Source organism: Emys orbicularis, chromosome 1 (genome assembly GCF_028017835.1).
Source record: "Emys orbicularis isolate rEmyOrb1 chromosome 1, rEmyOrb1.hap1, whole genome shotgun sequence".
Taxonomy (NCBI): Eukaryota; Metazoa; Chordata; order Testudines; family Emydidae; genus Emys; species Emys orbicularis.
The window spans coordinates 105,001,636-105,016,767 of NC_088683.1; the positions used below are offsets into that span (position 1 = coordinate 105,001,636).

General features: G+C 43.6%; 1 protein-coding gene across 1 annotated transcript in view; it reads right to left on the reverse strand.

Annotated features, from left to right (window-relative positions):
* Positions 1 to 15,132, reverse strand: part of STAB2 (stabilin 2) — a 141,685-nt gene that overhangs the window by 48,265 nt on the left and 78,288 nt on the right. The window contains exons 36-40 of the mRNA XM_065404685.1: positions 11,245 to 11,301; positions 9,633 to 9,728; positions 8,643 to 8,838; positions 6,619 to 6,714; positions 4,649 to 4,694 (exon numbers count right to left, since the gene is read on the reverse strand). Of these exons, the coding sequence (XP_065260757.1) occupies positions 4,649 to 4,694; positions 6,619 to 6,714; positions 8,643 to 8,838; positions 9,633 to 9,728; positions 11,245 to 11,301 (491 nt within the window). The remainder of the gene's footprint in view (positions 1 to 4,648; positions 4,695 to 6,618; positions 6,715 to 8,642; positions 8,839 to 9,632; positions 9,729 to 11,244; positions 11,302 to 15,132) is intronic.

Sequence of the window (15,132 nt, forward strand, 5' to 3'; positions counted from 1 at the left end):
GGGGAAGGAAGAAGGGGGTTAGCAGGGGCAGGAATGGGAGAGGGGAAACCTAACACCCCCACCACTGTCTGATCCAGGGCAGGAAGTATGAGTGAAGGAGAGGCCTCCATAAGAAAAAGGCAGCTGCAGAGACAGTGTCAGAGCCCTGGACCCCTTCATCTGCCAGAGCCAGAAACTGCAGGGAGCAAGATATACAGAAGTTGTGATTGGCTGTGATGTTTTTTGGAGAGATGGAGTGGGCATTCCAGAGACAGCAAGAGAAGAGGAGGAAGGGGCATGGGTGGGAGGTTAGGAATGATGACTACCGATGGACAGAGGTGGTGGCAAGGATTGGTATGGGAATGGAGAGGGTGGAGTTGGAGGGAGGATCGGGGCTGGAGCAAACATCACCAGAAATGAGGAGGCAGAGGAGGGTCTGGATGTGGGATCTGGATCTGGGCTGGTGGGAAGAGGAGAGAGATCAGGGTGGAAAGGGGAAGAAGGGTAGGTAGAATTGGTGGGAACTGTAGAGGAATGATGTAAGAAGGATGGGGAAATGGAATCATTGAGTAGGGGAGGGAGAGGGAAGGAGAAGGAGGACAGATATGATGATGCACGGTATCTTTGACTGTAATGCTCGCAAAAAACAAATGGACATGCAACCTTGAAAAAGGACCTAGTTATAGTAATGCTATCAATTAAACTGCAAAATGCCAAGACTTTAAAGGAACTTCATCCTAACCTCTAATTTTAGGCATCTAGAACTTCTGCTGTTTACACACACACTTACTATCTATATGCATATCTAGTAGTTGCATGTCCTTATACCCGATTTTTGTGCATAAGTGCCCTTGTTTGGGACACTAGAAATGTAGAGGTCCCAAATTGGATAACCAACATTTCATTGCCTCTAATTAAAGTCTACTTTAGAAAATTTAGTCCTGTATGTGTAAGATAAAACTGTGATGAACTAGCATGTGTAAGCAGGGTCTGAATGAGCTCTCCCCGGACATCTAGTGATGCACTGGGGGAAAAGACGTCAGGAGCAGACTGTAGTTGCATAGACACATCTGCTCTGCCTAGGTGTTCAGCAGACGGATCTGCTTTGCCAAACTGATCAATTTTGGCTGGTTTGGGATTACAATTCACTTTCAGATTAAATGCAGGGTGGGAAACAGATGCAAAGGGCACTGCCCAATGTATTGTGGGATGGGTGTTTCCTTATGGTTCTGTGCTTTTGAATTATGGTTGTGGTGTTTTCCTAGATTAATGCTAGGTTCCTTCTCCCTTTTAATAAAAGTTTTCTTTTGGTATACACAGACTCAGTACATGTGATTGGGAAAATATTGCCTCTTAGAGGTGCCCAGGGATTTCCCCAGATTACTGGGTGGGGCTTGAGTTGATTCTGTTTTGGATTGTTAAGAGGCGGCTTTTGTTGCAACCAACTCCACCTGGCAGAAGGCTTATACAAGGGTAGATGGAATTCTGCTCTTGTAATCACAAGCTGGACCATCACTCTGGTATTGTGCTCCTCTAACATGCATGGAAATTCAGTATATCAATTCAAATTCAACACATGGAGGCACAGGCACCGTCTTCCTCCTTTCCCCGGGGGTGCTCAATCCCTGCCCTGCCCCCACGCCACCCCTTCCCCCACAGCCCCACTCTACCCTGCCTCTTCCCGCCCCCACCCTGCCTCTTCCCGCCCCTGCCCCTTCCTGCCCTGTGCTGTTCCTCCACCTTCCCCAAGCGCTCCCCGCCTCCACTCCTCCCTCTCCCCCTCCTCCTCTCCCCCCAGCGCCTCCTGCACATCGCTGAACAACTGACCGCTGGTGTGGGGGGGTAGGCGCTGGGAGGGAGGCAGAGGAGTTGATCGGCGGGGCCGCCGGTGGACGGGAGGCACTGGGGGGGGGAGGAGCTGATCAGTGGGGCTGCCGGTGTTGCTGAGCATCCACTAATTTTTTTACATGGGTGCTCCAGCCCTGGAGCGCCCACAGAGTCGGCGCCTATGCATGGAGGAAGGATAGACTACTATTGTCAAACTCTGCTGTCCAGATCTTAATATAACTTTGCCCTAAAGTCTTATTAAATGGTAGAGCTATAAATAGCAGATGGGATAAATATTTAAATGGAGCTGCCAGCAAAGAAGAAAATCAGATCATTGTAGGTGTTTGGGGCTCTCTGTTCCTGTTTTCCTGATCGTCTTATAATACGCAGTCAGCACATAAGAGGCGAACTTCCAAAATATCTTCTGTGCTCTCTGAAAGTCTAAGATAACGTAGCCAGCATCTCCCTTGGTGTATAGTGGCAGGCTGGATTCCTTACAGTAAAGCCCAGATTTCTAAAGGAATTTAGGTATTGCTCCACTCACCATTGCAAGGCTTAAGTGATATAGGCTATGTCGACACTATGCAGCTTTTAGCGACACGGCTGTGCTGCTACCACTGTGCCGCTAAAAGGCGCGCAGTATAGCTGCTGTTTGTCGGCAGAAGAGAGCTCTCCCGTCGACAAAAAACGCCCACTGCTAATGAGCGGCGTTAGCGTTGTTGGCAGGAGAGTGCTCCTGCCGACAAAGTGCTGTTCACACCGGTGTCTGTCATCGGCAAAACTTTTGTCTTTCGGGGGTGGGGGGGGGAAGTGTTTTTTAACACCTCTGAACGACAAACGCTTTGTCTTTCACTTGCCAGTGTAGACAAAGCCTTAGACAGCTAAGTCTCATTTTCAAAAGTGGCTTAGGCACTCAGGAGCCCAAGCCCCATTGACTTTCATAAGATTTAGGCTCCCAACAGCTAGATTCACAAAAGGACTTAGGTGCCTAACTGCCACTTTAGGTGCCTAAATACCAGAATCAGGACCCACCGGGGTTCACAAAACCCTCGCTCAGCTGCCACCTAACCCTGTAGGCACCGAAACTTGATCAGTGCCAACATTAAAGTAAAAGTTCCCTAGGTACCTATGTCTCTGCAGCCCTATGCTGGGTTTTTGGACACCTAAGCCCCTGTGTTCTTCATGAACCTTTAAGACAGGTGCTCCTCTCCCTAACTCGCCTGCGGGGCCCAATCCTATAGGCATGTTTAGAGGCTGCATACCAGATCAGGCCATGCAGGCAAGCTCACAGAAAACGGTGGGGGGGGGGGGGTGTGAGGAAGAGGCAGTGATCCTTTGTAACTTTTAGCCCAGCGATTAAGGTACTCAGCTGGGATGTAGGAGACCCCTGGTTCAAGTCCCCCTGGGGGGGGGGGGGAGAAGGGATTTGAACAGGGATCTGCCAGTGCGCAGTTGAGTTCCCTGGTCACTGTGCTATAGATTATTCTGAGGCAGGGCTGTCCGTAATAATGGGAGTCATTGGGTCAGAGAGAAAGTGTGGGAATGAATCTGTAGCCTGGTGGTCCGCTGGGAATCCCAGGATCCAGTCTCCCAGCTCCAATGACTTTTTAAATGACTTAATCCACAGTGGAACAGCCTCAACAGGAGAGACTGCGGTAGCGCTACCTCAAAATATCCCTTAGCCCCGTGGTGAGGGCATTCACCTGAAAGGTGGCAGAGCCCTGTTCAGATCTCTTCTCCTTAGCAACAGTGGGGGGAAGGGGTGGATCGTTCACATTCCAGGTGAGTACCCTAACCACTGGGCTAAAAGTTATGAGGGAGCTGAGCCTCCAGCGAAGGTACCTAATGCCAAGAGAGGGTTTGCAACTGAGGACCTCAAGCAGAGGGAGGTGTATCTCTCCAGCCTGGATTTAGGCACTGAGCGGGGCAGGGCTTTGCACACACCCAGGGGCATCTCCCATTGGCTAGCTTAGGCAGGGAGCCATCTAGGATGGTGACTTTTGTGAATCCCATTTTTAGACAGCTGTCTCTCCATATATAGGACTATAACAGGGTTTAAAAGAGAACTAGATAAATTCATGGAGGTTAAGTTCATCAATGCCTATTAGCCAGGATGGGTAAGGAATGGTGTCTCTAGCCTCCGTTTGTCAGAGGGTGGAGATGGATGGCAGGAGAGAGATCTCCTGATCATTACCTGTTAGGTTCACTCCCTCTGGGGCACCTGGCATTGGCCACTGTCGGCAGACAGGATACTGGGCTGGATGGACCTTTGATCTGACCCTGTATGGCCATTCTTATGTTCGTATGTCCACATTCATTGGATAGGGAGCCAAGCACGAACTCAGGCTCGGTGAATCCCAGTGATTTTCTAGGTGCTTAAAAGTTAGGCATGGTGACGCTCAGTGCTAAGTTCACTTTTGAATCTAGCTCCCAAGTGCCTATGTCACGTCTGAAAACAGGATGTAGCTGTCTAATGACTTAGACCTTGCAACACTGAGCCGAGCAATGTGTAAGTACCTCTAAAAAATCTGGGCTTAACTGCTTAGGTTTTGGTCGAGACTTGCTCCTTTGGAAATGTCTTTTCTCTGTTAATGTGTGGATACTGAACTTTTAAGGTTGGCCTGTCACTATTATATTATCTTTGCAAAGTGCTGCAAAACTGTGCTAAAAATGGGAAGCATAGGAAGTGATCTAAACTTGGGACAACTAATTATTGAACAAGACAAAATAAGAGAATATTCGCAATCTGTGTAGACAATGGGGAAATATGGAACATAAAAATGAAGAACATTCACTTCATACTACGAGAATAACTCTCAAAGTGGCCGGATTTCATACATACTTAGCGCTGGTGTGGCACGTGCTGTTACAGGCATCATCTTTGATTTCTGGAAGAGACAAAATGAACGTTTATACCCTTGCAAGTCAACATTCTAAAACTATAAGTTCCTTTACCCCTTTCTCCATGTGTCAGTATATAATGCCTGCATCTGTAACTTTCACTCTATGCATCTGAAGAAGTGAGGTTTTTACCCACGAAAGCTTATGCCCAAATAAATCTGTTAGTCTTTAAGGTGCCACCAGACTCCTTGTTGTTTTTTTACCCCTTTCTGTGGTTTCAAACTCTTCCCCTTCATTTTCCTTATGCAAGGTCAGCTTCTGTCATCCTTGAACTAAATAATCCCTTATTGCCCAACGAAATCCCCGGGAATGCTTGGAGTAAGGGACTGCCCAATGTGAGTAAGGGTGAAAGTCTTCCCTGTGCATAGGTCACCACAATGTGTATGCTATGCACCCCTGATGTTCTATTTTGGGAGGTACATGGGATGAAAGTGATGCACCTGATTAGGGTTGCATTTCATCCCTGTCATTTTACTTATTTAAAAAAAATTTAAAGACAAACTGTTACCATAATTGTTATATAAGCAGTAAAAGCGATGCTACTAGAAATACGACTGAAAGGTGCACAAAGGCATCAAAGCAGTGTAAATTATGGGTTACAGTACATTTACATACTGATGTTACAAAAGTCATCAGTGATTTATCTCTATACAGTTCTGCCGACTTGGCCCATCCTTCCTCAGGCAGTTCCACTGCTAATCTAAGATGAGGAAGAGAGCCATACTCGTTCTTTTAATTCTTCTATTCTGCCAAGCCTATTTCACAAGCCTAACTGTGAAATGCAGCTATTGGCTTCATTATCCCAACTCATTGTACCTAATTTCATTTCCCCATTTTAAATCTCACCCTAAAATCTCTCTCTTCTCCCCCTCTACCTACCTTGGGGTAGGATTCACCTCTGTGCAGAGAGACAGCACAAGGGCTATGCACCACTCAAGGGCCATTTAAGCCCCCAAAATAAAGCGTTAGTGAGACTTAAGTGGCACATAGGCCTTGTACTGGCTGCTGCACAGGGGCATTTCACCATTAGTGTATTGATGTTTTTCCTTAGCTCAGTATTGCATCTGCATCAGGAGCGTTTGGGCACTGGTTTTTGTCTCTTCAGTGCCTGTTGTTTTGTTGAATATATGATTATTTATTGTGTTTCCTTTGTATGTCTTGTCCAGTGCCTTGCTATTGAAGATACTCTATTTTATCTAACCTGTGAATTTTATATAGCATCTACCATTTTGGTTTCCAGGCAATGATTTGTGTTGTATGTGAGGTCACAGTTAAGCATGCAGGCTGGGGTTTGCAAAGGAGCCCAAGGGAATTAGTTGTTCAAATCCAATTGAAATTCTAGGGGAATTGGATGCCTAACTACTTTGGGCCCCTTCTGAAAATTCCAGCATAGTCAGCTTTCTCTTTGAGGCCCTGGTCTTATTCCCCCATCAGCTAATTAAAAACAACTCTTATGCACTTACAAGTAAATAATTATAAAGCAATATGTAATATTATATAGCTGAAGCCAATTTATTGAAGGAGTTGAAGGGGAATGGCTCTGCAGAACAACTCTGCTCTGGAAATAGTACAAATTTACAGCAAACGGGAATTTCATTTTGGAAAGATCCTGGATGAAATAGGTATAGGCAAGCAAAGGGATATATTTAAGTGCGAAGCTTGTCAATTGGGTTGCATGATTCTCCATTACTATTGATGGCTAATCCCTTCACACAGGTCTTTCCAAAGACATTTCTTTCACAGTCAGGCTGAGGGTCTCATTGCCTTTCTGTAGCCTTGGGAGGCTGCTTGTTACCTAGTATTGTGGGAGAGAACCTTAAGTACACAGTGCATTGGGATGTATTCCTTGCCACTGCTCTGCATTCCAGAACACATACTAACTACGTCAGAGAAAGGAGAAGGCACACTTACCGCTCTCACATTTCACACCTCTCCAGCCAACGTCACACTCACAGGAGCCATCGCCCTCAATCCCACTGCTGCATTTCCCATGGACACAAGCACATTCTAAATGCACAGATGTAAGTAAACCACTTAAAATATGCAGTGTAATATAGAGCGTGCATAGCAGAGCAACAACTGAGACATTAGATGGGTTGCCAGTATGTACTCTTCCTACACACTCCGTTTTCTAATGTACTTTACTCAGTTGTATATCTCTAGTATATAGACATTTAGTAGAGATGCCTATAATATTTTCATACACAGAAATGGGGGGAGGGATAGCTCAGTGGTTTGAGCGTTGGCCTGCTAAACCCAGGGTTGTGAGTTCAATCCTTGAGGGGGCCATTTGGGGATTTAGTTGGGGATTGATCCTGCTTTGAGCAGGGGGTTGGACTAGATGACCTCCTGAGGTCCCTTCCAACCCTGATATTCTAAGAATATAAATGACTCAATGGATAATGGTCTGGATATTTGCCTTCATTTATGACCATCCTGTCCTACCAACACTATGCAAGCATTCGACTGTTTCCTGCCTCCAATGACTGGTAGAATGTTACATATATACAGTCACTATTTTCTTTGATTAGGTATGGATTTAAAATAATGTGCATGGATTCTACATTGATTTTAGCCCATTCCCCCAGTGCAGAATGCACATGCCTTTGCAATAAATTTACTGGTAAACTCTTCCCTCTTCCCAATCAGATGTGGGACTGCAGCACACAGGTAGATACAGCAGTGAAGCCACGGCAACATGGGCTGGACAAGCACATCTAGGACCCTTGTCATGTACTTGAGCAGCTTGCCCATGCCTTAATTCCCCTTTCCTGCCTTTGAAAATCCCTCTTAGTGAGTAGCAATCTATTTAGAGAAATGTGCGCGGCGTGTCTGTTTGCCATTTAGCAGAGAATAAATCTAAAAGCATAACTGTTTCACTGTCAAGTTAATGTTTCCAGTTAGGACTTTTTAATTGGAAATGACAGAGATGAGAGGTGAAAAGAGCACTAAGGGGAAGATTACACACACATCCTGTCTTGCCATTAGCTGCTAGACCACGGCAGTGATATGCCAGGCTCAGCAGGTGGAGTCAATGATCAGAACAGTGCTGTGAAAAGCAGAGCAGAGGAAAACCACCACCAGTAGGGTCAGAGAAGGTGCTGTTGTGGTGTCATGCATGAGACTGGCTCAGTGTAATGTGGGCACGTGGCCTAAGGATGCTAGTAGTGGAAATACAGTAACGACAAGAGTGCTTTGTGGGTAAAGGGGTGAACCTAGATGGGTCAGAGGGAAAGAGATTGTCCCCTTCTTGGGTGGAAGGCTTAAGTTCAGACTTCTTAATTTTAAACTAAACTATATGGTGTACAGTGTTGTGAACTCTTTGCAACTTTATTTCAATTTCATAGTATTTGCTGTTTTTCATAAAGCCCCAGATCCTGTTAATAACGTAATCATGAGAGAATCTCAGCTTTCATTTAAAAATAAGTAAGTTTCCAACCCTCATGGCGGCAGAGAAAAACTAAAAAATATGACTTGTGTGTAACCTAAGGGCTGAAGAACAAACAAACAAACAAATACGTCCCTCAATTTTCTAGAGCCAGTCATTATTTTTTTTGTCTGTGACTCAATTTTTGAACACTTGGTGTTGGCAATACTGGGTATAGTCTTCCCCAAGAGCCTGCAAATATCCCCTCTCTCACTACATTTTATATAATGTGTATGCATGTAAAGAAAGGCTGATTTCCCTCCCTCTTACACCATTTTTACACAGGTGTAGCTCCAGTGACTTCAGTGGAGTTATTCCTGATTTACACCAGTGTAAGTGGGAAGATAATTGAGGCCTAGAGCATTGAGAGGATATTGAGGCAGGGGGTTGAGAGAGCTGAATCATATGGCCACTGAATTCTGAAATCATTTCAGAGATTTTTGGCTGGTCAACTTTCCACCTGTCAAGATTTGAGACGATATCTGCATAGTCTGGAGTCATTAATTACCTTGATTGCAGTTGCGACTATATTTGCCTTCAATACATTTCTCACAGGCTGTTCCATTAAACCCCTCTTCACATTCACACACGCCTGTGCCATTAACACCATCCAAGCAGATGCCATTTCCAAAGCAGGCATTTCCACTTTTCCCTGGACAGGGCTGGCATTGTTGACCAAAGAAACCTGCACAGCATTCTCTGGTCTGAAATGGAGAAACAACATAACAAAGGTTAGAATTGGGGCTTTTAAGCCACTTCCCTGTGTAGGGGACAGTGCAGAATCACAGTGCTCCAGCAGAAGTGCCAGAGATCTCACTAGAGAAACACAATCTGTCCTGGGGCTGGTTCTTATGCATGGGCAGGTGAGCCATAGAGCAGATGACTTCCCCGTGCAGTGGATCAACCCGGCTCTCTGGCCTAATGTGGAGAAGGCTGGGCCATGGCTCCACCTCTGACTGCTTCCTTTTCAGACTCCTGCTCCCTAGTGGGGAGCGAATCCAACTAGTTCCTGTGCTCCCCACAGTGCAGAGTGTAGGGATTGCTATTGCAAGAAGTTTCAAAGAGTTACTGTTCTCTAACCTCTGCTCCCCCTCCCTATCCCTGCACAGTCCCCCGCTGCTGAACTGCTTTCTGTTCTGGAAATGTCACAATTGGATGGCTTGCCATTTTCACAACAGTTTTTTTTCCAATTTTTAAATTAAAATCTCTATTATTTTTGTGAAAAAATTTGTTTTAATCTAAACAGCATTTTTCAACAGAAAACTTTCAACGAAAATGTTTCAACCCACTCTATTAAACTTCTGATCACTCACCGTAACTGGAAGCTATTCTGATAAAGAGGCCTACTCAGAAAGTCCTTAAATCATGGGGCTGGGACTGCCTTTTTGTACTGTGTTTGTACTGCACCTGGCACAACGCGGTCCTGGACCACGAGTGGGGCTCCTAAGGGCCACCACAAAACACATCATAAATAACAATAATGAATAATAATACTTACAATGATATTTTTAATGCACTTTGGCAGGCATCCAATATGAATGGATGTCCTTCCCATAAAGTTTTCAGTATAGATGCAATATTTCTTCTCTCCTAGCTGTACAAAAGTTGGCAAGACAACTGCTTCAGTGTTTGATATCACACAACTATTTTTAGATATTTAAAAACGGTGTCAACTTTGTGTAAACAATATACTCTGTACATCTGTAAATAGTCAGCCTGTGTTGGTAAATATGTTCATAACATATGCTAAGAAAATATTCTCCAATGTAAAAATAAAGTAGGCAAACAGATAATTAGCTAAATAATTTACAGTCAACTTAGCCAAGTGCCACTGTGCAAACCACCTCAATTTAAAACTAGTCACCTTTGTCCAAAATTTGAACTGAAGCTTTTTTGAAATTTGAAAAATATAATTTCTTTAGGTCTTTATTTTTCTTTTCTGGCACTTTTCTGAACTTCCTAGTTGTTTCTGAAGAAGGATGTGCCAAAATACTGTGAAAATAGCTGTCTTTACGTTATTCTAGGCCTGAACAGAAGCAGGAAATGCTATAAATCTTGGGAAAGCCCGTTCTCATAAGACAGCCAGCCTAATTTTGTAGTCCCAAATTCAGATAAACATTCAGTCATCTGGGTATTTTTTAGAACTGAAATGCCAAAATTCTTGAGGTTTGTCCATCACTATTTTAGTATGGCTTTGCTAACCAATTATCTGAATAAAGTGGAGGGAAGTTTACAGTAATTGTGTAGACTTTTATAATCACGTTACTGACATAATTATTTGTCCTTAATAATAAATAATAATAATAATAAGAAAAGGTATACAGCAAAATCTACTCATACTTAATCTAGATTCCTTAAATCCTAAAGATTTAACTTAAATCTTAATCCTAAAGAGCAGTCTGCCCATAAATAAAATCCCAGGATGATATAACTCCTAGTGACTATTTGGCTTCCCAAGGATATTATCTTGCCACTGACCTATCCTCACTGGCCAGAAAATGAAATGTGTATGAAACAGATAACTGGGAGATGGAAAAGAAAAAGAATTCTCATTAAATGTTCAAAACACACTATAACATTAATCCCTCACCTAGCGCCAGATCATGTGCCCCTTTACTCCACTCTCATGATGCAAATGGGCCCAAAAGCTGCCCTATAAGGCTTTCTTTTGCATAGAAGATTCCCCAGCTGCCCCAGAGCCAGTATAGTGGGCTCTGTTCTATTCCCAGTCTCCCACCCAATGTAGGGATTGGGAGGGACCCTGGCCAGAGCGCTTTGCCTTTTAGCCAGCACTGTTTAGAGCAGTCTTGAGAAGGCTCTAATGTATGCCAGGGCCTGAACTGGCTCAGGGATTGGGGGAGCATAAAGTTATCTTTAAATTACCTTGTTCCCACCCTCCTGGGGCCCGAGGCAAGAATGGCTCAGCTGGACTCAAGGGCTGTTGGGTCTGAATAATTTAAATAAATGTAATAGACCAAATTCACTGAGGTAACTCCATTGAAATTAATGGGTTTCCACATGGGATAAACTTGGCCCATTAATTTCTCTCTGTATTAGAATTGACAATGATACAAACTATGTGCACTTAAGGTTAATTATAAAATACTTACAAATTCTTTAGTTCCAGGAGGGCAGCGTGATCGATACGAACACAGGTTGCACTTTTCCTTGGCAAACACAGAGGGGTACACAGTTAAAGGTTTACACTACTGCAGATAGTTTCAACCTATGTTTCTATTCCCAGCCCTTGGGGGAATCAGGAGATATAAAACAGTGAAAGATCATCACTTTGGAAAACTAAGGATTAGGGCTGTCGATTAATCGCAGTTAACTCACACGGTTAACTAAAAAAAAATTAATCACAATTAAAAAAAATTAATTGTGATTAATTGCAGTTTTAATTGCACTGTTAAACAATAGAATACCAATTTAAATTTATTAAATATTTTGGATGTTTTTCTACATTTTCGTATAGTATTCTGTGTTGTAATTGAAATCAAAGTGTGTATTATTTTTATTACAAATATTTGCACTGTAAAAATGATAAACAAAAGAAATAATATTTTTCAATTCACTTCATACAAGTACAGTAGTGCAACCTTTGTCCTGAAGTGCAACTTACAAAAGTAGATTTCTTTTGTTACATAACTGCATTCAAAAACAAAACAATGTAAAACTTCAGAGCCCACAAGTCCACTCAGTCCTACTTCTTGTTCAGCCAATCGCTAAGACAAACAAGTTTGTTTACATTTGCAGGAGATAATGCTGCCCGCTTCTTATTTACAGTGTCACCAGAAAGTGAGAACAGGCATTCGCATGGCACTGTTGTAGCCGGCATTGCAAGGTATTTACGTGCCAGATATGAAACATTCATATGCCCCTTCATGCTTTGGCCACCATTCCAGAGGACATGCTTCCATGCTGATGACGCTCATTAAAAAAATGTGTTAATTAAATTTGTGACTGAACTCCTTGGGGGGAGTATTGTATGTTCCTTTTTCTGTTTTACCCGCATTGTGCCATATATTTCATGTTATAGCAGTCTCGGACGATGATCCAGCACATGTTTGTTTTAAGAACACTTTCACTGCAGATTTGACAAAACACAAAGAAGGTACCAATGTGAGATTTCTAAAAATAGCTACAGCACTTGACCCAAGATTTAAGAATCTGAAGTGCCTTCCAAAATCTGAGAGGGACGAGGTGTGGAGCCTGCTTTCAGAAATCTTAAAAGAGCAACACTTCAATACGGAAACTACAGAACCCAAACCACCAAAAAAGAAAATCAACCTTCTGCTGGTGGCATTTGACTCAGATAATGAAAACGAACATGCGTTGATCCTCACTGCTTTGGACTGTTATTGAGCAGAACCCATCACCAGCATGGACGCATGTCCCCTGGAATGGTGGTTGAAGCATGAAGGGACATATGAATATTTAGCTCATCTCACACGTAAATATCTTGCAATGCTGGCTACAACAGTGCTATGAGAATGCCTGTTCTCACTTTCAGGTGACATTGTAAACGAGAGTGGGCAGCATTATCTCCTGCAAATGTAAACAAACTTGTTTGAGCAATTGGCTGAACAAGAAGTAGTACTGAGTGGACTTGCAGGCTCTTAATTTTTACATTGTTTTATTTTTGAATGCAGGTTTTTTTTGTACATAATTCTACATTTGTAAGTTCAACTTTCATGATAAAGAGATTGCACTACAGTACTTGTATTAGGTGAATTGAAAAATACTTTTCTTTTGTTTTTATATAATGCAAATACTTGTAATCAAAAATAAATATAAAGTGAGCACTGTACACTTTGTATTCTGTGTTTTGATTGAAATCAATATATTTGAAAATGTACAAAACATCCACAAATATTTAAATAAATGGTATTCTATTATTAACAGTGTGATTAATCGTGATTAATTTTTTTAATCGCTTGACAGCCCTACTAAGCATCAAAGACTACCACTGCAGCTGGATTGCCCGGCAATGTAGGGCGTATATCACAGCAGGACTGTAGGGATTTCCCACGAGAAGATTTCTACCAAAGAACTCTCATTGTGGAGAAGTGTAAAGGCTCTACAGGCCCAACAGCCAAAGGAAATCCATCCCAAAGAGTTCCTCATAGCAATAACATTAGGGGACAGATCCTCGTCCTTGGCTCTGCCCCTGCATCCTACTCAGGCAGCACAAGGGTAATGGTGAGTTGCCTTAGCACAGGGGTGGCCAACCTGAGCCTGAGAAGGAGCCAGAATTTACCAATGTACATTGCCAAAGAGCCACAGTAATACATCAGCAGCCCTCCATCAGCTCCCCCCCGGCAGCTCCCAGCACCTCCCTGATCAGCGCCTTCCCCTCCCTCCCCACACCTGCTGATCAGCTGTTTTGTGGGGTGCAGGAGGCTCTGGGGGGACGGGGGAGGAGCGAGGGCACTGCAGGCTCAGGGGAGGGGGCAGGAAGGGGTGGAGTCGGGGTAGGGCCTGTGGCAGACCCAGGGGTTGATCAGTGAGCACCCCCCGGCACATTGAAAAATTGGCACCTGTAGCTCCAGCCCCAGAGTCGGTGCCTATACAAGGAGCCACATATTAACTTCTGAAGAGCCATATGTGGATTTGGAGCCACAGGTTGGCCACCCCTGCCTTAGCAGGACAGCTAGGGATTCCCTTCTCACAGGGGAAATCCCTATTGGTGTAGAGTCAGCTATGCACATAAACCCTGTTTCAGCAAAGCACTTAAGCATGTGTTAACTTTAAGCACATACTTATGACCACTCCTATTCAGCTATGCACATACTTAAGTACCATTGACTTAAAAGGGACATAAGGACATGCTTAAGTGCTTTGCTGAAGCAGGGCCCTAGTTGGGGAAGAGTTTTCTAGGGGGATCCAAGTGTCTATACTGAGGAATCCTGGTGTAAGACTGAGCAAAGGGAAATGTAGGCTTCTAGGAAAATTTGCCTGACAGCAAAACATGCTAGTTTGTACAGTAGTCTCCCCAGGCAAATAACAGAAGCACCAAAGCTTGAGTTTCTTAAATTTGAACTGGAAAAAGCACAAATCTTGCACAGTAAAATGCCTTTTCCAAGTCTAATTTCTGTGCCATGCCAGCCTTAAGAACAAGCAAAGTGAACTGTCTATGGGCTGTCCAATTTACCTCTCCAGTAAGGAAACCACTGACTGTTTGAGCATTGGCCTGCTAAACCCAGGGTTGAGAGTTCAATCCTTGAGGGGGCCATTTAGGGATCTGGGGCAAAAATCTGTCTAGGGATTGGTCCAGCTTTGACCAACCAGGGGGTTGGACTAGATGACCTCCTGAGGTCCCTTCCAACCCTGATATTCTATGATTCTATGACTGCCAGCCCCATGGAAAACCACATCTTGTTCTCCAGAGGAAGGTAGAGCCAGTGCTTAATTTGTGCCAGGGCACCTCTAGGCTTGGGCAGTTCATAGCCCCGGCACCTCTGGGCTTGCTGCATCAGTTATGAATGTAAAAAAATTGCTTGAGCCCTGGCACTTCTTTTATTACAAATTAAGCACTGGTCATTGCAATTTGTCAATTGGTCTGATCTATGTGAAGAACACAATGGGCAGGAATGCCTTTGTTAGCGGTTAAGAATGGGAATGGATGTGTGTAGAAGGAATCTACATCTCAGAATGGAAAGAGGAACTTCTCTCCTATAAAAAGTTTTGTTCGGAAGGTATTTTCATTAAGCAAAAGTGGACAAAATCCAATCAGTGGTTATTAAAGCGGTGGGTTAACTTGGGCCCATATTGATATACTGAAATCTGGCGGGGACAGTGGGCTTACTGCTGTGATGTTGTTATTGTATTCAGGCTGTTAATATACTGACTGCAGAATCAAAGTAGTTTTTATATGATATCAAAGCTACTGCAGGAGTTTGTTGTGGAAAATTCAAACATTTTTGACTGCTCAATACAATGCAGTATGTCCAATATGCCTTAGTTATATTTTCGTACTAACATCTATGACAAATTTT